General features: G+C 38.3%; 2 protein-coding genes across 2 annotated transcripts; both read right to left on the bottom strand.

The window, feature by feature from the left end:
• Window positions 1-6,064: 6,064 nt before the first annotated feature.
• Window positions 6,065-7,963, bottom strand: LOC145017125 (protein RER1B-like). Its single transcript, XM_078975202.1, has 4 exons — window positions 7,825-7,963; window positions 6,844-7,210; window positions 6,475-6,655; window positions 6,065-6,355 (listed from the first exon to the last, which is right to left on the bottom strand). The coding sequence occupies exons 2-4, from the start codon at window positions 7,188-7,190 to the stop codon at window positions 6,296-6,298; spliced, it is 588 nt and encodes a 195-aa protein (XP_078831328.1). The 5' UTR covers window positions 7,191-7,210; window positions 7,825-7,963; the 3' UTR covers window positions 6,065-6,295.
• On the bottom strand, window positions 7,470-25,042 carry LOC145016958 (uncharacterized). Its single transcript, XM_078975100.1, has 4 exons — window positions 24,773-25,042; window positions 24,442-24,691; window positions 24,103-24,359; window positions 7,470-7,583 (listed from the first exon to the last, which is right to left on the bottom strand). The coding sequence occupies exons 1-4, from the start codon at window positions 25,040-25,042 to the stop codon at window positions 7,470-7,472; spliced, it is 891 nt and encodes a 296-aa protein (XP_078831226.1).
• Between the last annotated feature and the right edge of the window lie 1,087 nt (window positions 25,043-26,129).

Below are 26,129 nucleotides of genomic sequence, written 5' to 3'. Positions count from 1 at the left end.
TTCGCGACCTGACTCGCCGAGTTCCTGCCTATCTTCATCCAACTCGCCGATTCCACCCATGTGACTCGCCGAGTTACTACGCGATTTAAGTATGGTATCTAGCCCGACTCGCTGAGTCCTCTCCTAGACTCGTCGAGTCCTCTTCCAGACTCACCGAGTCCTTATGTGTATTCTCATAATCTCGAGTCACATAGCTACTCCTTTGCTCCAAACAATAGATCTGGGTTCCTAGAGTCCATTAGCAACATAAAGTTTCTACCTTTATGCGCTTCTTGTCTTACAATACCAAAAAACAAGCTAGAAAGGAACTTAACTCATGGGGAATGGCTTTTGCATAGCAACTAACAAGCTTTCTGCATCTTTGATCCAAATAGAGCTCAGATCTGGAGTTTCAACTCCAGATCTAACTTGTGCACCAATTTCTCATCACATACTCTCAAAGAAATCCTAAAACTCCATGAAAGATGGATCTAGAAGGGAGAAATACAAGGATAATGATTCATTACCTCCAAATGCTCTAAAAAGTTCCACTAACTTTGGATCCAAGGCCTCCTCTTGCACCACTATGGAACTCTTCTCTTCCAGGCTTCAAATTACTTCACCAAGGGTAGATCTTGCTCCAAAAACGGATATGGTGGCTAGGGTTTGGGGTTCTGGATTATAGGGCCGCAATTGAGCCCTAGGGAAGAGAATAATATGCTTAAATAGGGTACCAAGTCCCAGAATTAGAGTTTCCCAACCCAGACCAGACTCGTCGAGTCCAAACCCCGACTTGTCGAGTCGGTCACTTAATCTGCGACACAGAACCCACTCCGACTCGTCGAGTTCTTCCTTGGACTCGACGAGTCGACCCCTAAAACTTATGGTTTTCCTTTCTTTTCTTGGCCTTTCTGATTTCGGGTGTTACATCTTGGTTCTCCAAGATTGATCTACGATCGGGTTATCAACAGATGCAATTCAGGGACACGGATGTGTAGAAGATAACTTTTAGGACTTACTATGGCCATTATGAGTTTATGGTGATGAGGTTTGGGCTCACGAATGCTCCAGCTGTGTTTATGAACCTCATGAACTGTGTGTGTTGACCGATGCTAGATCGGTACATCTTGGTTTACTCCAAGACCCAGGAGCAACATGAGGAGCACATGAGGGAGGTGTTAGAGAGACTGAGGGAGAGACCTTCCGTAAAGTTCTCCAAGTGTGAGTTCTAGTTGCATGAGGTGTAGTTTCTGGGGCACGTTGTTAACCAGAAGGGTATTCTGGTCGATTCGGCCAAGATTGAGGCTGTGATGCAGTGGGAGGTTCCGAGGTCTCCAATTGAGATTCATAGTTTTCTTGGTCTAGCGGGTTATTACCGAAAATTCATCTAGGATTTCTCCAAGATCGTCGTTCCCCTGACCCCACTGACCAAGAAGTTGGTGGTATTTTGCTAGGGGCCTGAGCAGCAGGCAGCTTTCGAGACCCTTAGACAACGGTTATGCGAGGCACCGATTTTGACTTTGCTAGAGGGAGTTAATGACTTTGTAGTTTACTATGATGCTTTAATCACATGCATGGGAGCAGTATTGATGTAACGGTGGTGATGGATGGTGGTGTTTGGTGGTGGTGATGGTGGTCGGTGGTGGGTGGAGGTGGTGGTGATGGGTGTTGGTGGTTTGTGGTGATGGGTGGTGGTAGTGGTGTATGGTGGTCGTGGTTGGTGGTAGGTTGTGGTTTTCGTAGGTGATTGGTGGAAGCGGTGGTGATGGGTGGTGCTGATGTGTAGTGGATGTGGGTGGCGGTGGTGGCGGGTGGCATGCAGTGGGTAGTCGTGGTGGTGTTGTTTGGGTGGTGAGTGGGGTTTTTTTTAGTTTTTTTACTTATTAATATTTTTTGATGATTTTAATTTTATAAATTTGTATAGTCCAAATTTGTTCTCAAATGTTCTCAAAATAAGAAATGTTCTCAATTGAACGCTCTCATATATATATATATATATATATATATATATATATATATATATATATATATATATATATATATATATATATATATATATATATATATATATATATATATATATATATAATATATATATATGAAAGAAAATTTGGTGTTAAATAAGACTTTTGTAAAAAGGGGACCAATAGTGTCAACTTAGAGAAACTTGTGTTTGACCTGAGAATTTGACTAAATAAACATATAGGATCGAGTTTGTACAAGTTAAGATAAAGAAGGACCATTTTGAGCTAATGTGAATTTTAGGTGAGCTTAGGGGCCATTTTATAAAAGATTTTAGGAAAAAAGGAAAAAACTATCAACTTTGAAAACTTGCGGGACATGTCACGACCTTTGGTCGACGCACTGTGTTTTTGGCGCTAAAGAGAATATAACAACGTTTTTTCAGCCTCTTTCTCATTCATTCTCCCTTTTCCCCCAAATCGATTCTAACCATTTCCTCCCCTTGAACTCGATTTTTCCACCTCAATCTAATGGAGTTTTAAGGCTTGAAATCCTTGCTCAAATCCCTTCTCCTCATTTCTTGGAAGGTAGTTTTCTTCCTATTTTCTTTCAAATTCGATTTATGGTTTTATAGTATTTCAAATCCAAAATTTATACTCCAATTGTGTTATTCAAATGAGATTAATGTTATACTTTCACTCCTTGATCCATCTCTAAGCTCTAACCAACAAATGGTTGTGAGATTTGTGATATTGGAGGATTTTTGATGGGTCTTCAAGCACTTTCTCTTTAAAACCAAGCATGATGCTCCAAGAAATGAAATGAGCTTAAGCTTTTGGTTAGATTAGACAATTCCCTTCAATCCATGATCCATTTGTCAACCCTTGGCTTATGGTGAGATTTCATGTTTGAATCAAGTTCTAGCTCCAATGGTGATAATTTAGGTATTTTCAATTCTAGGGTTCATTGATTCCAAGCAATGATACGAGCTTGAATTTGTGATTAGATTGCTTATGTTACTTTAAATCCATAACTCATTCGTTAATTCATGACTAATGTAAGATTTTTAGGGTTTGATTCAAATTTAGCTTCTATGTTATGATTTGGGTATTTTCGAACCCTAAGTGTTTTAGATCAAGTTCCATGGTTTAAACAATTATGTGAGTCTAATGTTATGCTTAGATAATGTATTCCATTCCGATCTATAATCCTTGTTCCGTGGTGAAGTTATGTATTTTGGTGCACCTTTGCATCAAGGGCGATTTAAGAATATCTTAAACATGAATGATCTCTAATCTTTGTCTCTAACGTAAGTACATTGCTATAATTTGACATTCATGTCTAGTTTTTGGCATTAAATCTTATGCTGATTAGGAATATAACATATCAATGTGAATGGATGATTAAGGTCCCAACACCTTATTTATCTACACATCTTGTATTTTGAATCTTGTTACTGGTATTGTTCCTTTTTATTAATTTTGTAAATCACAAGTAATGATTTGTATGTAAATTGGGCCTTTTACGCTCAATAATCTTCTACGTAAAGGTTAAGTAATAATTTGATGTTGGTATTCCAAGGAAACGAACCATTAGGGATCCTTATTAACTTCATTTGGAATGTTAAAACTTTCATGTGAAGTCTTTTGAGTCACTAAATTCATTTTGGGGTTTTAATTAAAGTTGGATGTCTAAATGAGAAAAAGACCTAATATGTAATATGTTCTATAGACACGACGCGTTCTCGATTTAATCCATTTTATCTTTGTGATTTATTGTGTTTCAAGTTTGAGTCCTTCCATTGGTCTCGATTTAATCCATTTTATCTTTGTGATTTATTGTGTTTCAAGTTTAAGTCCTTCCATTGGTCTCCTTTGGCATCCTAAATTCACCTTAGATTATTTGAGTATTTTGAGCTTAGAATGGGGAGTTGACCAATTGAAGGGTATTTTAATCATTTGACACTTTGTGACGATTCTAGGTAGTTAAATTGGGACTGTTTGGAGCTTCAAGTGATGTAATTCAAATATAGAAGATTTTAGCATTTCTAGCAATGGACTGAGGTGAGTACTTTTACCTTGGAATACTGTCCCCTCTATATAATTATGTTATATGTGTTTCCAATTATTTGAAGTAAAAGAACATATATAAATATGAATTCGACTTTATGTATCCCTTATATGTTTTCTTCTACTTGATACTATATTTTGTAATTCAAGGACATCCTTAATTAAATAAAGGGCATGTTTTGGAAATGTTTTGCATTGACGGGCTTTATCTTATTCTTTGATAGTAAGAATACATACATACATATATATATATATATATATATATATATATATATATATATATATATATATATATATATATATATATATATATATATATATTATTGACTTCCTGTTTTAAAACCTCCAGGAATACATTCCTTATCTTACTTTTTTAGATATGATAAACCTTGTTGGTTTTTATTATTACATGATATTTTGTGTAAACATTGATTGCTATGTGAACTATATGTGCATTCATGAAATTTAACTTTTGAGAACGATTTGATGCTTAAATCAAAAAAGGATTTATTTTTGGAAAAATGATTTGAGCATCCATATGTGTATATCATGGTAGGATGGGTGTGACTTTGTGGTCCTAAGTACCCGATAGATAGTTTTTTGTTGCTTGTTATTTGTTTGTGAGCAGATTTCTAGATAATCCTCACGTATATGAGTAGAGGTTTGCTATCCCTCGTGTGGCCTAGGTTGGATGGACCCTAGAGCCTTATTTATGGGTGTAAGGGCAACTCGGCAAATTCGCATGTCGTGTGTTCTTTACATCTGACCATCATTATTTTGTTGGCGGATATGAATACGAAAGTTGGTTGTGTCATGAGTTTTCGGATTCAACGTTTGTTGTGAGCTGGACTGTGAGATTGACTTAGGTCGGGATAGTTGCATGCATTGCATTATCCATTTGGATTGCTTCTACCTAAAAATATATTTGGAAAAGTATCAAAATTTGTATACCAATTTATTAATCGGGTTATCGTTCCCAAAATTTGTATACCAATTTATTACTTCACAGTGCACATCCTCATATTGAAGCCTTCATTCGAAATTGATGGTTATCGACCAAATTGGAAATTGAAAAACTTTTTGCTAGTTCGTTGTAAAATTAAAAAAAAAGTAAAAATAATAAAAATAAATAAATAAATAAATAAATAAAACTATTTTTGTTTTAATAATTGACACCGGTGTGGTTAGTTTTATTACTTTATTGATAATCAAATCGTTTCTTAATATTAAAAATCAGTTTTCTAGTGCATAACTATGATTTATGACAAGATACTATTAACTAGATAGGTAAAATAAAACAGATAACCCATTTAAATTAACACAACTAATGTGTTATCGATAGATTAAACAAATACTCACAAGACACTGCAATTATCATAAACAAATTGAAGAAAAGAAATATAAAGATATAATATATAAAATGTCTGTTTACTCTTTGACGAATTGGTGTGTCAAGATCTGGCATTATAATAACAAATCAAAGATTTAACTGTAGCATTTCTATTGGACTTTGGTGGGTTTTCCATTTTTTTCCATGTGATGCTTTTATCAGATCTAGTCACGTTTTAAATTTTAATAAATAATTGTTTTTAATATACCTTGGGGCAGTACCAAATTGACCTCTTTACGCTATTGCCACGGAAAGACGACCCGGTTGTGTTAAAATCGAATTGTTCAATTGATTTTTTCTTTTTCATTTTTTTTTTTGTATTTTAGTTTTATAAAAAAATAAATATTCTTTTACTTCTTATTTGTCTTCCTATTCTTATAAAATAGTGACATGAATGAATACCACTAATTTTTATTTTCATCTGTTGATTGACACTATTTTAATCTAAATAGAAATATGCATAGAAACAAAAAATAGGACACTTATTGTTTAACATACACATCAACATATAGGGCTATATTCCATGATTACCAAAAAAAAAAAAAAACGGTTCTCTTTAAATAGCCCTTAGCAGCCTAAATTGAACAACTATAACACTTAACTAATCATCTGTTAAAAACTGAAATTTTTTACAAAAAATAAATCAACATATCACAAAAGGACCTAACAGGAGAAAATGTGATCAATTTTTAATACCAAAAAACAAGCGCATATGTAAATGAAGCAACACACGATACTCCCATGTTTGTACATTAAGAATAGAATCTTATCATATCATATCATATCATATAAATCTACACCTATTACCCTTTTTTTTTCACTTCATTATCTTGTTTCTTTCTTCTTCTACATCAGTCCTCACCATACTTTCCTCCTTTTTTCCCCTTTCTACCCTTCAGTCTGCACGTGAGCCACTGCTGCTACCACCTGCTGAGGATTTCTTACCACCATATTTCTGTTGCATATCACAAACAATCACCCGTTAAAATCATTGCATATCATAGCATTGAACTTCCAATTTGTATTTAACCCAAATGATTAAAAGTTGTTTTGATAAAAATTTAGATATTTTACCTGTTTTCCAATATTGAAAGGGACATATCTGTATTTGACCATGTGCATGATTTGGCGTTTCATTGTAAGGGCAAAGAGCACAAACCAATAACAAAGTAGTATTGGCCAAAAAACAGGAACATCAAACATGGAGAAGAAGGTCATCAAGAATGATATGATGAAAGCCTTTGTGATTGCATACCTGGAAATTCATTAAAACAAGATTAAAATTAATTACTTGATATGGGTATAGATAACCATATCAAGTCAGTAAGAATCAGCTGTAACACTAAACTTATTTTACCACAAAAGAAGAATAAAAGGATACACACAAAAAGATAGAGAAGGAGGAGGAGGAGGAGGAGGAACAAGAAAGGGTGAAAATATTACCAGAACTTGAACTCGGGTAGCCGTCGGATGAAAGGCTTGAATTCATCTGAGCCTTTTGTAGGTAGCAGAGGACCATCAGAAGGTTCTAGTTCAGGGTCAACAAGTGGTGATAGAAAACCAATCAACAAGTTCAGTATGTAGATTCCAAGACCATAGCTAACAATGTAGAACCCTTGAATATAATAAACTCTCAGTGCATAAAGAAACACTAAAGCTGCAGTTCCAATCCATCTATAAACTGCATGTGGGGTAGTTTTATCCAGGTAAATCTGGAAAAGCCTTGAAAACTGCCTCCATTGATCCAAAGATGCAGCAGAGGTACCATCACCACCTCCAACACCCTCCATGGAAATTTAGCCTCAGAACCCTACAAATCAAAAGAAGAACACCTAGTTACAATGATAGATGTCTAGAAGCCAAGGTAAACCCAGATTTATAAGAAATTGTTCTTAAAAATGGTAAATGCAGTTCAAAAATTAAAGTTGCACGTAGATTTTGAACGTTATGCCAGTTATCATTGCTGGTTTGCTTAGGGTTCAGTTCACTCGAGTTAATATTGTCAAGCTACATTGAAATGTACGAGTAAGTCGCTATAACTAACTCTTGATCATGAAAAATGCACTTTATCATGCTATATATCGAAGAAAACGATGCATCTTTCGTAGTGATGTTCCTAAATAATCATTGGTTAGTGCTGAAACTTGAATTTCTTTAAGAAATTTCTTACGAATAACTCGAGACTAAATCCACCACGGCAACAAAAATTAACATCAAATATAACCAAAAAGGCGCATCTAACATCTAAAAAGCAGATCTGTAATTCTCCATCGCTATTTACAAACCGTAACCTCTAATCACAGACAGATATAACGAGGCGTACTGAAAACATTAGGGTTTATAGACGAACGCAATCAATAGACGAAGTTGTTGAAATTAAATACATACTGGTGAGAAGGAAGAGCGATTGAATCAAGAACTTACCTCCGATGACGGTGAAGGAGTCGGAGAGATCGGTCGGAGGGAAGTCGGTGGAGGAGAAAATGGGATCTGTGTGTGTTTAGATGAACTTATGCTGGTACGAAATGCGGAAGTGACAGAGAAAAAAGACGGAGTCACCGATTTTTCTTATGAGTATTCTATTCGTATCCCTGGTGATTGGATTATAAATATAATTTTGTGTAACAAATAATTAAACATAGAGGCAATATAAATATAAATATTATATAAAAAACCATGAAAAAAATATATATTTAATAGGAGTTTTTCTGAAGTCACGTAAAAGAATATGCCTTAGTTGACGACTTTATCCTTTTCCCTTTTGATAAATTACACTTACAAGTTGAAAGTTACACCCCTTGATGTTTCTAATCATATTAAATCTTAAAATATGTATATACAAAATTTATGAAAATGACCTCTTTATTTTATCAAAAGTTACAGATTTAATTTAGACAAAACTGCAAAAACGGTTCTAGTATGTATTTTTTTCGAAGTTTAATCAAAATTTCGTTTTTTTTTTTTTTTTTTTTTTTTTTTTTTTTTTTTTTTTACTTCATGATCATTTTGTGGTAGTTTGTTTGCAGAATTAGTCTCCGTTAAACTTCAAAAGACTAATCTATCATTTTAATTTGTTTTTCCATTTTCTTAAATATTTTTCCTTTATATCTAAATTTGTGTAACGATCGAAAAATGCAACCAATTTAAATTTTTCGAAAACAACCCGATTTCATTAAATTGTTTACAAAAAGGTTTTCAATACAAATCATTTAGAGTATTCACAGAATCACATTGCTACAAAATCATGAGGAGCGGTACGATTACGCCTTCGCCTTGCCACAGTCTCCTGAAAAACCTGAAAAACATTAAACCACAACTGTAAGCCCGAAAGCTTAGTGAGATACCCCCAAAATACCAACCACATATATGCCCTTCCAGGCTAAGACCTTCCGGTCCCAAACATATTGCCTTCCGGCCCATAACATATAAAACATACATAACACAACAGAACATAGAACAGCCATGCATATCGGGACTACTGTGTGACTGGCCCGCCGTATCCGGCCTTCAGTCCACCGGATCCATTCTCCGAGTCTAATCATGTCCTTCGAGTCTACAGTGTGGTTGGTCCGCCCGCATCGGGCCTTCAACCCACCTGGTCCACTCTCTGAGTCTACAATGTGACTGGTCCGCCAGCATCGGGCCTTCAGTCGGTCTGGTCCACTCTCCGAGCCTCGGCACGTCTGGTCCGCCCTTGTGGGGCCTACAGCCTATCCGGACCGCTCGCTGGGCCTTCGGAATAACCGGTCCGCCCCGAGTATCTTGGCCTACAACACAAAGCAGGACCCGCCTCAACCCATCTCCAGTCCAAACAACCATATGCACATAACATACAATCATATAACAGTCATAGTCAATAAACCGAGCAAGCAGAGCACATAGCATATCATCACCCTAAACAGGTTACCGACCTAACCGGTCACTAGCATAGCATCATTCTACATATTGGGAAACGGACCTTAACTAGGTCTCCAACATATACCATCCTAGTTACCAGGATGCAGACATACCAAACAATAACATAATAACCATATCCGAATCTCAATCCAGTAAAGGGCCGGCCTTGGTGCCTTAGACCCTGTTGATATAGTGAGGATAACTCACCTCGAAACTGCCGGCTGTAAGGATAAGATCCCGCTGCTCCGAACTCCGAAACGAACTCCTCCATTGAACACCAAAACACTCAATTCAATATATACCCTTATTTACCAAAATACCCCTGGAAGACAACTGGTAAACCCTTGGACAAGGTCAAAGTCAACCCCTGACTGACTCTACTCGCCGAGTCAACCCCATGACTCGCCGAGTCTCCAAGTTCAGAACTTCCCTCAATCCGCGACCTGACTCGCCGAGTCATCCCGAGACTCGCCGAGTCCAACCACTCTGAGTCTACTCGCACCCAACTCAACGAGTCATCCCTTGACTCACCGATTCTCAACTCAACCAGAAATTATTGGGACTCTTCGACAAGACTCGCCGAGTCCAAGAACAGACTCGCCGAGTCTAAGGCTATCTTCAACCTACTCGCCGAGTTGTTCATCCAACTCGTCGAGTTCCAGCTCATCTTCAAGCAACTCGTCGAGTCCACCCTTGTGACTCGTCGAGTACCACCGGTCTGAATCCATACAGAAGCATCTCAGGCCATGCAATTGATCCAAAACATAGATCTAGCCTCCTACAACTCATCCATCACGTAAAGTGGCAAACTTTACGTGAATCCATGAAGATCTAGGCATTATACACATTAGGGATAAGGTTTGGGACAAGATAGCTTCACTACATACTCAATCACAGGGACTTTCAGGCATTCCAACCCTTCTCCATTCCAGATCTGAGGTAGCAACCTCAGATCTAACCTCTAGACTCCAAAACACCAAAAGATGTGATCTCAACATCCCCAAAAGTGAAGAATCTAGACAAAAGCAGCTCAAGAACCAGATTTTACCTTCAAAGGATGCCCCAATCTGCAAGGAACTCGAAACCAAGCAAAGCCCCTTGCTCCACACCTTCAAACTTCCAAACTTTCTTCAACAATTACTTCTCCAAGCTCCAATCCACTCAACAATGGTGCTTCTCCACGATTTTAGGGTTTCTGGGACTTAAGGGGGTGATAAAGAGGCTGGGGAGGAAACATAATGCTCTTTATATAAGGCTCAACCCCGAGAATTAGGGTTTTCTCCACTCAACACCTACTTGCCGAGTCCATCTTTGGACTCGCCGAGTAGGCCACTTGACACGCAACCAAAGTCGCGACCGGACTCGCCGAGTCCATCCATGGACTCACCGAGTTGCCCTCCAAAAACTTACACTTTTAACCCTTCAACTCTACTCTTGCGATTCCGGGATGTTACAATTTGTAACGACCCAATTTTTTATATTTAAAGTATAATATTAAATCCTCATAAAATAAAACCAGTTGTTACCCTTTGAAAACCATAATTAAGATTATCAAAAACTTTCAACCCTACTTATAAATTATTATTTGAAAGGAAACATTAGCGGAAGCAAAAACATCACAGTTTTAAATACATAACATTTTTTTTATATATAAGTATTCGAGAGAATGTCGTTTACAGTAACACCGATCTCATTTCTTTATTAAAAACTTGATGATCCTGAAAAATGTTAAATAACAACGGGTAAACATAACGCTTAGTGAGCATACACATTACTCTACCGTTATCTAGATCATTTACTTACACATAACACATATCACATAAAACATAGACAAAACTGCATTTTTTGTCCCTGTGGTTATCCAAAAATTGTGGATAAGGTTCAAAATGTTTTCAAGTTGCATGGTTGGTCCAAAACATGAAACTTCTTGTGGTTTTGGTCCCTGGAGTTAACTCCCGTCTATTTCCTTCCGTTTAGTATAGCACGTGCTCTCCATGGGAGGGTAATTTCGTCTTTTCATCTATTGGTCCCTGTGGTTTGAAAACTCCTTTAAGACCCAACCCACAACATCTCTCTTCTCTTTCATCTTCATTCAGACAATGCATCTTTCTCTCTTACTCTTTCTTGGTTGATCAATTTCTTTGTTCACTCACAATGGTGCAACAACTATATTTTTTGTGGAAGAGATGTTGTTGTGCGAACCTCCTGGATAGATTTAAACTCTGGTCGTCGTTTCTTTGCATGCCCTAAACAGGTAACAATGTGCAAAATTAGGTCAACGATTTTGATTTAATAATCCATCCACTTTTCTGTATAATTGTAGGATTCAAAATGTGGATTTATTGGGTGGGTTGACCCCCCCATGTGTCAAAGATCGACAATTATAATACCAGGATTGCTGAGAACAATCAACAGGCATGAGCTGGATTTGGGAAATATGCAACGTGATTCAACAAAACTCAAGATGTATTTGGTTATAAGCTGGGTTATGCTTCTTTTGGTTATCTACTTTAGGAATTAGGGCTTACATGTTAGGGTGTACTTTTTGGAAGATTGTTGTAATGTTGTGTTTTGGTGTTGGTTTTTGTAAGCTGGAAATGTTAGTTTTTGTTATAAGTTGTAAGTTGAAAGTGTTAGTTTTTGGTTATCAATGGTAACTTGTTTTAATGAAAGTGTTAGTTTTTTGTTATAAATTGTCTCAGTAGTTTTTGTTATAAATTATCTCAGTTGAAATGGTTATGATAATAGTGTATGGTGCAATGCTAAAAATGTTAAATATTGACTATGATGTTAACCATAACAGAATACCAGAAAGTACATTACCAATAGATGCTTTAACAAAAAAAAAACCAAACATTACCATTAAGCAGTACCAAAATTACATAGCTATTGCATAACCATGTTCAAAAGTGCATAACCATTACATAACCAAGTTCAAAAGGGCATAAATATTACTTAATAACTATAGTTTTAAAACATTACCAACTATTACAACCACAAATAAAGCACAAAATCTAGTAGCCTACCCTTGCAACATTACCATTAAACAATACCAAAATTACATAGCTATTGCATAACCATGTTCAAAAGTGCATAACCATTACATAACCAAGTTCAAAAGGGCATAAATATTACTTAATAACTAGAGTTTTAAAACATTACCAACTATTACAACCACAAATAAAACACAAAATCTAGTAGCCTACCCTTGCAACACTTCAAACTTCATTTGCTTGACTGGCACCTCCATTCCCCCCCTTACCCTTACCCTTGCATGTCCTGGCGTTATGGCCCTTGTTCTTACACTTACTACATGTCATACTCACAAATTTCCTAGTTAGCTTCTGACTTTCACATTGACCTTGTTGTGGGTTCTCTTTCTGACTTTGGCTTACACTCTTCTCGTCAACAGTCTACCTCCTTTTCTTTTTTGGTCTTCCTGGCTGCTTATGGTGTGGTGGAGGGGTAAGGGTTGTTGGAAAATCACTCTTAGGCCACATGCTCCTTCCTTTGATAGGGTCGACTGTGAAAGAGTACATGCTTTTCCATGTTTCTAGCCAATACACCTTATACACATAGGTGTACAGTTCTCATACTTGCTCACCATTGTCTGCCATTTCATTGATTGTTGCAATTGCATGCTTTCAAGGCATGCCTATCAACTCCCATTTCCTACAGCTGCAAGTCATCTGCCCCATGTCCACAACATGTTGATCATGCCATGATGTGGCAACCCGAAAAACTTCTCGCATGCACTCTTCAATTCTTTCCAATATTAGACTTATTTTACCATGTAGTAGTACCCTTTAGAGTCTAATGAAGCGTTCTAAATGTGATAAAATCAAGGTAGGAGTGTTAAAAAGGGTTAACTCGAAGTGTAGGAATCAAAACTGGGCCAAACACTCCAACACATGGAGTGTGCGGCCACACACTCTTATTTGCAGCCTCACACCTTTCCCAACCGCACACTCCATATATATATATATATATATATATATATATATATATATATATATATACACACACACCACACTTGAATCATTTTTGAACACTTCTTTCATTTCTTCAAGCATAGAACACGAAATTCTCTCAAGTATCATCCATTCTCCTTGAGGATCTTCATAAAAAGGTACCAAGAACACCAAGAACACCATCTGGCCGCACACATGGCAGCACACACCATCAGGCAGCACACATGGCTACACACAAGTGCTAGCAGCACACTAGGCCGTACACCTGGCCGCACACACACATATAGTGTGTATTTTGGCCATACACCCTCTTGTATAGCCTTATAAACCCTCATACAATCATATATGATTATAACACTTCATTATAAGTGTTTACTAGTCCCTATGAAGGTCCCAAAATCATCAATTAGTTGTTCATAACACTAATTATATCCATGCATGTGCCAATATATGCTAAATAGGCTTCGCGTGTGTACTCAAGTCACCACTTGACACCTAACATCAAATCCAACTTTGTCATCAGAACCACTCACTACACGTGAGTTTATACCCCTTTAATTAACCTTTGAAATACTTTTACATGTTTTAAATACTTTTATGGGGGGAAATACAAGTTTAATACTTATAGTTATTACATCAATCACCTATGATTAATAACTACAAAACCAATGATTTCATCACTGTTTCAAAATGTTTATCAAACTGTTTTACTTCAAAATGTTTTACAAACTCTTTTACTTATCAAATACTTTTATTTAAACTTTATTATACTTCTTATAAATTGCATGTCCATATATGCATAGATATATAAGAAATGTTTAAAAGGCTTAGGAAGGCCATCCGCCCTATTTCCTTTTCCTCGATTTGGATGTGGTCTGGTGGGATGTCGGGTAGCCGTCCGAGGGTCGTTTTAATATTAATTATATATCATAGGTGCATATATAGACATAAAATTACTTCCATATTCATGCTTATCAGTTACATCATTAGTAAGTTACCATCGGGGTAACACAGGATTACACTTATACTATTGCTAGATCAATGAGTCAGTTTATTCATGAGTCAATACTTATCACTATGAGAACATATACATTACATTACTATGAGTACATATACAACTATACTAGAAAGAAAACATATACAACTATACTAGAAAGGGAACATATACGACTATACTAGAAAGAGAACACATACAACTATACTAGGAAGAGAACATATACAACGATACTAGAACATGAACAATACATTACATATACATACATACACTTACATAAATGTGATCCACTATATCGGAGCATGCCTTAAATGTCATGGCCCGAGTTGTAACCATAGTCTCTTGGAGGGAGAGCGTGAGTTTGCGTATAGATCTATACTGGATTGACTATCCTACACCTTGCTGCTAGCTACAGCCGGACCTGCAGGTCTGCGGGTGCCAAACGTCATACCTTTTTACGACCTACATTTTTCGTTGTTACTCAATCGATAGTATGCTACAATTAATCACATGATACCTTAATATAAATCCGGTTTAAGGTAGTTAGTACATCAGTAGTTCTTATAATACAATACTACAGTAATTTATCCTTTATATACATTTAGTGACTATTTCACTTAAACAATAATGTATAAACTATATTTTGATAATGATAGTTACACTTGGAAAATTACACACTCTTACGATAAACAAACATACAAAACAGTTACGCCTTGGTAGAAGGCTACTTTTAATAGAAAATATAGGTTTTTTTGAGAGATTCAAACTTTTACAAACATCTATATACATTTTACAAACTTACACTTGAGACATGTTCAAACGTTTTAATAACAAACACCGACACTAAAATACTTATGAACTCACCAGCTTAAATGCTGATAAACTCTTTCAAAGTAACTTGTATTCTCAGGTCATCAGTAGACAGGTACTGAGACCAGCTTTTGAGAAGATGGAGCGCGTTCAGGACTCATCTATTTATTTTGATTTACATTATTTTTGGTGTCTATAACTGTACAGAATACACTTGTATTAAAATTATATATTTAATGCAATGGATGATGTTGTTTTCTTGTTTACTATTACTGTGTTGTAATACATTACATGACGTCCTCTGCCCCAGAACGTTTCCGCCGTTCTCGGTTTTGGGGTGTGACAGATTGGTATCAGAGCATTGTTTATAATGAATTAAGTATATCAACCCATAAAAGATATACTAAACTATAAACCCATTTGGGATTAAAACACTCTGACCAAGAGTCTATACATTGAATACCAAAAATATTTAATTAAGTATACTAGGCTGCATTCATACTAAAACCAGTGTCACAATGACAAGAACAAAAGTATTACGATTGTTAAATATCACAGGTAAGCTAGGGGATGTATGGCCAGTCTTGGGAATGGCATAGCCTGATCAACTATGCTGGTCTGAGGAGTGATTAGCATATGCCCTAGAATGGTTGTGATATGTTAACAAGTCTAAAAACTTACCAACACTACTATGATAAGAACATTAGGACAGAACAGAAGTCTAAAATACTATAGGAGTATTTTGGGTTACTATAACTACATACCTGAGAACTAGAAAGGGTCTCTATCAAGCAGGTCAATAATTGTTAAGTGTGTACGCTAAGGTTATATGAAATTTAAGTATTATAGACTCAGAATCTGTGACCTTTGCCTCACTTCCTGTTCCTTGTTTGGTTGTGGATTTGGGGTTAGGGCCACTTATTCGAATGGCTATCCTACTCTAATTTCATATAAGTGGTATACACTACACAAGTATTGACATAACTGATGAAGATCATCTTATAAATATCTTAGTTTAGTACGCCTATTTATAAAAGATTCTTATATCCCTTTTCTCGCGTAGATATCATGGCTGGATTTCATCACGGCGACCCGTACTTCCCAAATGAAGACAACGCAGGATGGCTCGAAGTAGAGTCCGATGATGAGCACCAAATCCCGTTGGATGATCATCAAGAAGAAGGCTTCTCAGATGGATCTGACTCTGAGCCGGAAGTCAACAATCTACCTCCCGTAGGTTAAGCCCCGAACAACGATCCCCGACCAGCATTTCCAGGTCCCACTCCCTTGTGGGTAAACAACTTGAATCGCTGGAGCGACGAACAGGGGCAACCCTTACCTTACTTTGGGGACCGAAGCTTTTACAACGTTAGCAAAGGTGGTTATGCGAATAGAGCTCTGCCCGTCATGGTCCGTAGAATTGCTCGAAACGTCGAGCAAGGTTGAGCAGCCATCGACCGAGTCATAGAAATTGATGCCAACTCAGGCGTTAATACCATCCGCATTCGACATCTAGAAGAAGCGCTCGAAGGGACGAAGAGAACCAATGACGCACTACAACAACAATTAACCACCGAAATCGCAGAACTTCGAGTTTGCCAAAGAGCTCACGAACGACACCTCCGAGAAGTGGTTCGTCAATTGGCAGATATGAGGATTCGCCCTAGGAATTCCTGTCGTCGTTAGAAGATGTCTAGTACATCTTGTCTTTTGAATTAAGAAATACCCTTTAGTATCTGGACTTGTGGTAACGCTTGTATGTAAAATATTCCTAACTCTCAGTACGCTAACTAGGAATCTAGTAACTGTCAAAATTTTCTGTATGGTATAATGTAAGACCTACTGTTAGGTCAATTTTTCCCTGGAACCCATTACATCAATAATACCAGTAATATTGACAGCTAACTAATCTGCGAGAAAATCCTTGCACTTGCGTTTTCCTACTATTCTTCCCTATTGTGAATTCAATTCGTACACTCATTCAACTGTTGGACTATGGCTATTTAGTCCATGAGTCACTCTCACCTTGCTTACAATTGATTCTTACTATTGTATCTGTCTTTATAAACTTATAGCTGAAAGATGCCTCCTCGCAAATCTCCCTGGAATAACCCTGCACCTCCACCACCTCCTCCTCCGGTCATCGATACTGCGGCCCTGAATGCTGCGGTAGGGCAGTGGAAACTGCCATGGCTCAGTATCACTCAACTAACAACAACCAAGGTGGAACCCTTGTTGAATCTACTCATGCTGAGATCCATGTGCGCATGATAGAATGCTCCTACAAGGATTTCACCAACTGTAAGCCGAAGTCCTTTTATGGGACCGGCGGAGTCATTACCCTCTCGCAATGGTTCGAAAAGACTGAATCGGTCTTCGAAATTTGTTCATGCCCTGCGGCGAGCAAGGTTAAATATGCCGCCTGCACCTTTGAAGGAAAAGATCTGATGTGGTGGAACAACCACGTTAAAGCCCTAACCCTCGTTGTAGCCAACGACATGGGCTGGGAAACAATGAAAGACCTCATGATTGAGGAGTACTGCCCGAGGGGCGAAATCCAGAAATTGGAGCAAGAACTGTGGGGCCTAACCATGAAGGGCTCCAACATAGTCGCTTATACCGCCAGGTTCAGTGAACTGGTGGCTCTCTGCCCTAATATGGTTCCCACTGAAGGGAAAAGATCGAAAGGTACATCTGGGGGCTAGTGCCTCCATACCAAGGAAATGTTCCATCATCAAACCCTACTACTTTCGATAGTGCCAAGCGGCTGGCACAACGACTCATCAACAATGGAACCCAATCCCCAACAGTGATAACAACTCAAGCCGTCTCAGAACCCTCCAAACCCGCTGACTCTAAGCGGAAGTTCTGGGATGACAAGAAGAAGCAGCGAGCTGCCAAAAAGCAGCAAATTGTGGTTGTACATGCTACAATAATCCCTACTGCTGCTACTGCTTCAGTGAAGCAGTATGCAGGAAGTTTGCCTAAGTGCAACAAATGCAACTTCCACCACAACGGCCCCTGCCGTGAAATGCAGTGTTCTAACTGCGACAAGAAAGGACACACTGTCCGTTTTTGTAGGTCTCCGGCAAGACCGATCACTCAAGTCCCTGGCTCAAGCGCGAGACCAACCTGCTATGGATGTGGTGAAGCAGGCCACTACAAGAGGGGCTGCCCCAAAGCAAAGAATGCAGGTGGATCAGGGAGAGTACTAGCAATAAGCCATGGGGAAGCGGTTGCTGACCCGACGGTGGTGACTGGTACGTTCCTTCTCGATAACTCCTATGTATGCATTCTGTTCGATAGTGGAGCGGAGCGAAGCTTCGTGAACCATAAATTTACTCACATACTTAAACATCAACCACACACACTTAAAGAACAATTCACGGTAGAAATGGCTAATGGGAAAACTGAAAGCACCAAGAGCATATACTTAGGTTGTACCTTAACTCTAAGTAACCATTCATTTCCAATCAACCTCATGCCGGTTTCAATTAAAAGCTTCGACGTAATCATCGGCATGGATTGGTTGAGTCTTCATCGCGCCATCATGTGCTTTGAGAAAGCAATCCGTCTAAACCTTCCGTCTAACAAAACTCTTATAGTCTATGGTGACAAACCCAAAACAAGTCTTCGTATTATCTCCAGTATCCAAGCACATAAATATCTACGTAAGGAATGTCGCGCATTCCTTGCTCACGTTGTCGACACAAGCCTTGAAACGAAGGAACTAAAGAACATCTCAGTAGTGAGCGATTTCCCCGACATTTTTCTAGAAGAGCTACCAGGATTACCTCCGCAACGACAGGTCGAGTTCAGAATCGACTTAATTCCAGGAGCTACCCTAGTAGCTAAGTCGCCATACCGATTAACACCAACTGAGATGTAGGAATTATCTAGTCAACTTAACGAACTGCTCAGCAAAGGCTTCATAAGACCAAGCTTCTCGCCTTGGGGAGCACCAGTCTTATTTGTTAAGAAGAGAGACAGATCATTCCGTATGTGTATCGACTACAAGGAACTCAACAAACTGACGGTCAAAAATCGTTACCCTCTGCCTCGCATCGACGATTTATTCGACCAACTCCAAGGGGCGAATTATTTTTCCAAAATTGATCTGAGATCCGGATATCACCAATTACAAGTGCTAGAGGAGGATGTTCCAAAGACAGCCTTCCGGACTCGTTACGGACACTACGAGTTCGTGGTGATGCCATTCGGACTGACCAATGCACCTGCAGTTTTCATGGATCTGATGAATCGAGTATGCCGACCTTACTTGGATCAGTTCGTAATTGTTTTCATCGATGACATTCTGATCTACTCCCGGAGTAAGGAAGAGCATGGCAATCACCTACGACTTAAGAACTTTACGAATGGAGAAGCTCTATGCGAAGTTCTTGAAATGTGAATTTTGGATCCGAAGAGTCGAATTCCTAGGACATGTGGTAAGCGAAGAGGGAATCCACGTGGATCCATCCAAAATTAAGGCTATTGAGAACTGGTCAGCACCAAATACGCCTACTGAAATTCGTCAATTTCTAGGTCTTGCTAGCTACTACCGCAGATTCATACAGAACTTCTCCAGTATTGCGAAACCTCTTACAACACTGACCCAGAAGGGCGTGGCCTACGATTGGGAAGAGAAACAAGAGAGAGCATTTCAAACGCTCAAATGAGCCTTGTGCACCGCACCAATACTATCCCTACCCGAAGGGATAGAAGACTTCGTGGTCTATTGTGATGCGTCAAACCAAGGGCTCGGTTGTGTCCTGATGCAATGGGGTAAGGTCATCACCTACGCCTCGAGACAGCTGAAGACACACGAAGTCAACTACACCACACATGATCTTAAGCTTGGGGCAGTTGTGTTTGCCCTGAAGATCTGGAGACATTACTTGTATGGCACAAAAAGCACTATTTTTACTGACCACAAGAGTTTACAACACATATTCGATCAGAAGGAACTCAACATGCGTCAACGACGGTGGGTCGAGCTACTCAATGACTACGAATGCGACATTCGTTATCATCCGGGTAAAGCCAACGTAGTAGCGGACGCCCAAAGTCGGAAGGAATATTCTGGTCGAAGAGTCAAGTCATTGACAATGACTATCCATTCACACTTGTCTAAACAAATTCAGGTGGCGCAACTTGAAGCTATGAAACCTGAACATGTAGCGAATGAATCCCTCAGAGGAATGGATAAGAACTTAGAAGCCAAGAGTGGCGGAGCCCTATATTTCATGAACCGGATCTGGACCCCGAAGCACGGTGGTTTCCGAGATTTGGTCATGACCGAGGCGCACAACACTCGGTATTCTGTCCACCCAGGTTTAGATAAGATGTATCTGGATCTTAAAAAGCTATACTGCTGGCCTAATATGAAAGCAGAGATTGCTACCTTCGTAAGTAAATGCCTTAACTTGCACAAAGGTCAAGGTCGAGTACCAGAAACCCTCTGGTTTACTGCAACAACCAGAGATCCCAGAATGGAAGTGGGAGCGGATCACTATGGATTTCATAACCAAGTTGCCCAAGACAACGGGTGGAATTGATACCATATGGGTCATCGTCGATAGATTGACCAAGTCTGCACACTTCCTGCCTATCAAAGAAACTAACAAGATGGAGAAACTTACGAGAACATACATTAGGGAAATCGTGCGAATACATGGTGTTCCTATATCCATTATCTCCGATAGAGATAGTAGGTTCACCTCAAGATTCTGGCAATCACTACAACATTCCCTGGGAACAAGGCTGGACATGAGCACAACCTACCATCCACAGACCGACGGAAAAAGTGAGAGGAGCATCCAAACACTGGAAGATATGTTGAGAGCCTGTGTGATTGACTTTGGGAAGGCATGGGATACTCATTTACCTCTTATCGAATTTTCCTACAATAACAGTTATCATACGAGCATCAAGGCTGCCCCATTTGAAGCCCTTTACGGCCGGAAGTGCAGATCCCCTCTGTGCTGGGCTGAAGTGGGTGACACCCAGTTGGCTAAGGGGTAAACTTATGACAGTACTCTCACATGCCCTGAAATCATTCAGGAAATGACGGAGAAGATCGTTCAGATCCACGAACGATTGAAAGCCTCCAAAGACTGACAGAAAAGCTACGCCGATAAACGTAGAAAACCATTGGAATTCCAGGTGGGTGACCGCGTTTTATTGAAGGTCTCACCCTGGAAGGGCTTGATATGCTTGGTAAAGCGTGGAAAGCTAAATCCAAGGTACATTGGGCCTTTCGAGATTCTCGCAAGAATCAACCCAGTGGCTTACAAACTCAATCTACCGAATGAACTTCGTAACGTACATCCTACCTTCCACGTTTCCAACTTGAAAAAGTGTCTATCTGAAGAGACTCTTGTAATCCCAATCGACGAGATTGACATCAACGAGAGCCTAAACTTCGTGGAAGAACCCGTAGAAGTCATGGACCGTGAGGTCAAGCTGACGAAGCAAAGCCGTATCCCGATTGTGAAGGTTCGCTGGAACGCCAAGCGTGGGCCGGAATTCACTTGGGAACGCGAGGATTAGATGAAACTGAAATATCCTCATCTTTTTACTTAGTTATTTGTAATAATCTAGTAACTTAAACTCAAATTTCGGGACGAAATTCCCTTAACAGGGGGATGATGTGGCAACCCGAAAAACTTCTCGCATGCACTCTTCAATTCTTTCCAATATTAGACTTATTTTACTATACAGTAGTAGCCTCTAGAGTCTAATGAAGCATTCTAAATGTGATAAAATCAAGGTAGGAGTGTTAATAAGGGTTAACTCGAAGTGTAGGAATCAAAACTAGGCCAAACACTCCAACACATGGAGTATGCGGCCACACACTCTTGTTTGCGGCCTCACACCTTTCCCAACCACACACTCCATATATATATATATATACCGCACTTGAATCATTTTTGAACACTTCCTTCATTTCTTCAAGCATAGAACACGAAATCCTCTCAAGTATCATCCATTCTCCTTGAAGATCTTCATAAAAAGGTACCAAGAACACCAAGAACACCATCTGGCTTCACACATGGAAGAACACACCATCTGGCAGCACACATGGCTGCACACAAGTGCTGGCAGCACACTAGGCCACACACCTAGCCGCACACACACATATAGTGTGTATTTTGGCCATACACGCTCTTGTATAGCCTTATAAACCCTCATACAATCATATATGATTATAACACTTCATTATAAGTGTTTACTAGTCCCTAAGAAGGTCCCAAAATCATCAATTAGTTGTTCATAACACTAATTATATCCATACATGTGCCAATATATGCTAAATAGGATTCGCGTGTGTACTCAAGTCACCACTTGACACCTAGCATCATATCCAACTTTGTCATCAGAACGACTCACTACACGTGAGTTTATACCCATTTAATTAACCTTTGAAATACTTTTAAATGTTTTAAATACTTTTATGCGGGGAAATACAAGTTGAATACTTATAGTTATTACATCAATCACCTGTGATTAATAACTACAAAACCAATGATTTCATCACTGTTTCAAAATGTTTATCAAACTGTTTTACTTCAAAATGTTTTACAAACTCTTTTACTTATCAAATACTTTTATTTAAACTTTATTATACTTCTTATAAATTGCATGTCCATATATGCATAGATATATAAGAAATGTTTAAAAGGCTTAGGAAGGCCATCCGCCGTATTTCCTTTTCCTCGATTTGGATGTGGTCTGGTGGGATGTCGGGTAGCCGTCCGAGGGTCATTTCAATATTAATTATATATCATAGGTGCATATATAGACATAAAAGTACTTCCATATTCATGCTTATCAGTTACATCATTAGTAAGTTACCATCGGGGTAACACAGGATTACACTTATACTATTGCTAGATCAATGAGTCAGTTCATTCGTGAGTCAATACTTATCACTATGAGAACATATACATTACATTACTATGAGTACATATACAACTATACTAGAAAGAAAACATATACAACTATACTAGAAAGGGAACATATACGACTATACTAGAAAGAGAACACATACAACTATACTAGGAAGAGAACATATACAACGATACTAGAACAGGAACAATACATTACATATACATACATACACTTACATAAATGTGATCCACTGTATCGGTGCATGCCTTAAATGTCATGGCCCGAGTTGTAACCAGAGTCTCTTGGAGGGAGAGCGTGAGTTTGCGTATAGATCTATACTGGATTGACTATCCTACGCCTTGCTGCAAGCTACAGCCGGACCTGCAGATTTGCAGGTGCCAAACATCATACCTTTTTATGACCTACATTTGTCATTGTTACTCAGTCGATAGTATGCTACAATTAATCACATGATACCTTAATATAAATGCGGTTTAAGATAGTTAGTACAACAGTAGTTCTTATAATACAATACTACAGTACTACAGTAATTTATCCTTTATATACATTTAGTGACTATTTCACTTAAACAATAATGTATAAACTATATTTTGATAATGATAGTTACACTTGGAAAATTACACACTCTTACGATAAACAAACATACAAAACAGTTACGCCTTGGTAGAAGGCTACTTTTAATAGAAAATATAGGTTTTTTTGAGAGATTCAAACTTTTACAAGCATCTATATATATTTTACAAACTTACACTTGAGACATGTTCAAACGTTTTAATAACAAACACCGACACTAAAATACTTAGGAACTCACCAGCTTAAATGCTGATAAACTCTTTCAAAATAACTTGTATTCTCAGGTTATGAGTAGACAGGTACCGAGACCAGCTTTTGAGAAGATGGAGCGCGTTCAGGACTCATCTCTTTATTTTGATTTACATTATTTTTGGTGTCTATAACTGTACAGAATACACTTGTATTAAAATTATATATTTAATGCAATGGATGCTGTTGTTTGCTTGTTTACTATTACTGTGTTGTGATACTTTACATGACGTCCTCTGCCCCAGAACGTTTCTGCCATTCTCGGTTTTGGGGTGTGACACATGACCCTTTAACCTGGTACTTACTCACTCCATTCCATCTTGCAATGTATTGTGAAGCACTTAATATGTTTGCCTGTAACAACCTTTCACCAGTAGGTGTTAGTGGACCTGTGCATGTGTTTATCACCTTCATCACATTACAAACTCTTTTCATAAGATATTCCCTTATGAACTCCAAACAGGTTATTATTGCTTTATCCCTTCCTTTTACGAGCTTACTATTGAAAACTTCACACAAATTATTCAACAACATATCTGACATTGCCCTACCTGTTATTATATAGTACATGTTGGTAAGCAAAATCAATGGGAAATAATGAAAATGTATAAAATTATACAAATAAGTAATTACCTAAGAAATGGCTTCTAGCCCAGTGATGGGGAGGGATTTTCATAAGCCATTCATATGCTTCCACGTCATAGGATCTGAACTCTCTCATCAGTGTTTCAAACTCCGGGATTGTTGTGGCTTTATCACAATTCCACAAATGTTCCTTGTACTCCGTAGTCCTACATACTTTTCTCATATTCTCATAGATATGCCTTAGACAATATCTATGTTCAGCACAAGGAAATATTTGTGCAATAGCAGGTATGAGACCCTGTTTACATGAAGGAAATAGCTAAATTAGTATATAAGTATAAGTTAGTTGTCTAGCAAAATATGTTAACCATAAAAGTACCTTCTGTGTGTCACTGATAAATGTGAAGTTTGAGTTAGCATGCATGTCCAAGTCATCTCCACGACATTCCAAAAACCATTTCCAGCTATCGGTGTTCTCAGTCTCCACAATTGCATATGCTAGGGGATAGATTCCATTATTGTAATCAAGCCCAACAACTGTAAGAATTTGACCTGGGATTGGTCCTTTCATGATTGCACCATCCAAACTCAAAAAATCCCTCATCCCAATCTTAAACCCTTTCTTTAAAGCTCCTAAGCACACATACATCCTTTTGAATTGCCTGGTTGAGTTGTTACAGTTAGGCTCAGACTCCACTTGAACTTATACAGTTGTATCCACATTTGTTGCTTGTAACTCTAACACATAATCTCTTAAAACTGCATACTGTTTTGTATAGTCTCCGACCACCATTTTTGTTGCGAGAGCTTTAGCCCTAAAAACTTTGTCACCCGAAATACTAACCTCATACTTCCTCTGTAGCTCCTCTTGAATTGCACGAATTGGCACTCCAGGATTTGATTCAATCTGATCCATAATCTGTTTCGAAATGAAGGTGGCAGTGCAAGATTTGATTTTTATTGACTGAAGGCAGATGTGATTGCGATTATATGTCTTTACAAACCAGTACTCATTATCATTTGACCTAGAAGCGTGGAGTCTCCAAGTACACTTGGCCTTTTCTTCAATTACTTCTTTTCCCTTTACCTTTTGTGTGGTAGGTCCACCAACCCCACTTGCATTGACTACCACAGTTCCCTTACAAACAGATGTCAACCTATGTTTGTCATTTTTTGTAAAACAAATATTTCTTATAGTCTCCAATGCATGCCTATAAATTTTTTCCTTTAGTTCTTTTTTTTGATTTATATTTTTGTCCTACATGGAAGGCTACCTTGTGCACTTCACCATGAGAACACACTCTCTCCTTGCCTAACTGTTTGATGATCTCCCTTCTTTTCCTATCATTGTCTGAGTCTTCACCCATAGAATCCCATTCATCATTGTTAATAACCTCTATATCCTCTACTTCCTCTTGAACATCATTACCCTCATGAAACTTATACTCACTCCCTAAGTACTCTGCATCTGTGTCTATACTCATGCGAAAATTCTCCATGTCTACTTCAATATCCGGAATTAGGTTATCTTCATCAACCATAAAGTCACTATCTTCACTATCTTCACTGTTGTCTTCACTGCTCTCTGAATCATCATCATTACTTGCATCTACATCAACCATGTTGGATGGTTTTTTTGGAATACTTTCATTAAATTCAACCCCATAGAAAGGGTCAAAATCTTCCAACATTTCCTCTTCTACACTATAGTTGTCTTCAAAAGTGACTTCATTTGA

Source organism: Lactuca saligna, chromosome 9, assembly GCF_052625555.1.
Source record: "Lactuca saligna cultivar CGN05327 chromosome 9, ASM5262555v1, whole genome shotgun sequence".
In the NCBI taxonomy this organism is placed as follows: domain Eukaryota; kingdom Viridiplantae; phylum Streptophyta; class Magnoliopsida; order Asterales; family Asteraceae; genus Lactuca; species Lactuca saligna.
This window is presented reverse-complemented; position numbering and strand designations above follow the sequence as displayed.

What these genes read in the sequence shown, in the direction of transcription:
- LOC145017125 (XM_078975202.1), bottom strand. Translation starts at nt 7,190, where the DNA reads ATGGAGGGTGTTGGAGGTGGTGATGGTACCTCTGCTGCATCTTTGGAT. An exon ending in CTACCCGAGTTCAAGTTCTG is followed by an intron (nt 6,656 to 6,843) that starts GTAATATTTTCA and finishes ATGAATTTCCAG; the next exon opens with GTATGCAATCACAAAGGCTT. An exon ending in CTTTCAATATTGGAAAACAG is followed by an intron (nt 6,356 to 6,474) that starts GTAAAATATCTA and finishes GATATGCAACAG; the next exon opens with AAATATGGTGGTAAGAAATC.
- LOC145016958 (XM_078975100.1), bottom strand. Translation starts at nt 25,042, where the DNA reads ATGTATGTGTGCTTAGGAGCTTTAAAGAAAGGGTTTAAGATTGGGATG. An exon ending in GGCTAGAAGCCATTTCTTAG is followed by an intron (nt 24,360 to 24,441) that starts GTAATTACTTAT and finishes ATATAATAACAG; the next exon opens with GTAGGGCAATGTCAGATATG. An exon ending in ATGGAGTGAGTAAGTACCAG is followed by an intron (nt 7,584 to 24,102) that starts GTTAAAGGGTCA and finishes TGGTGGATTTAG; the next exon opens with TCTCGAGTTATTCGTAAGAA.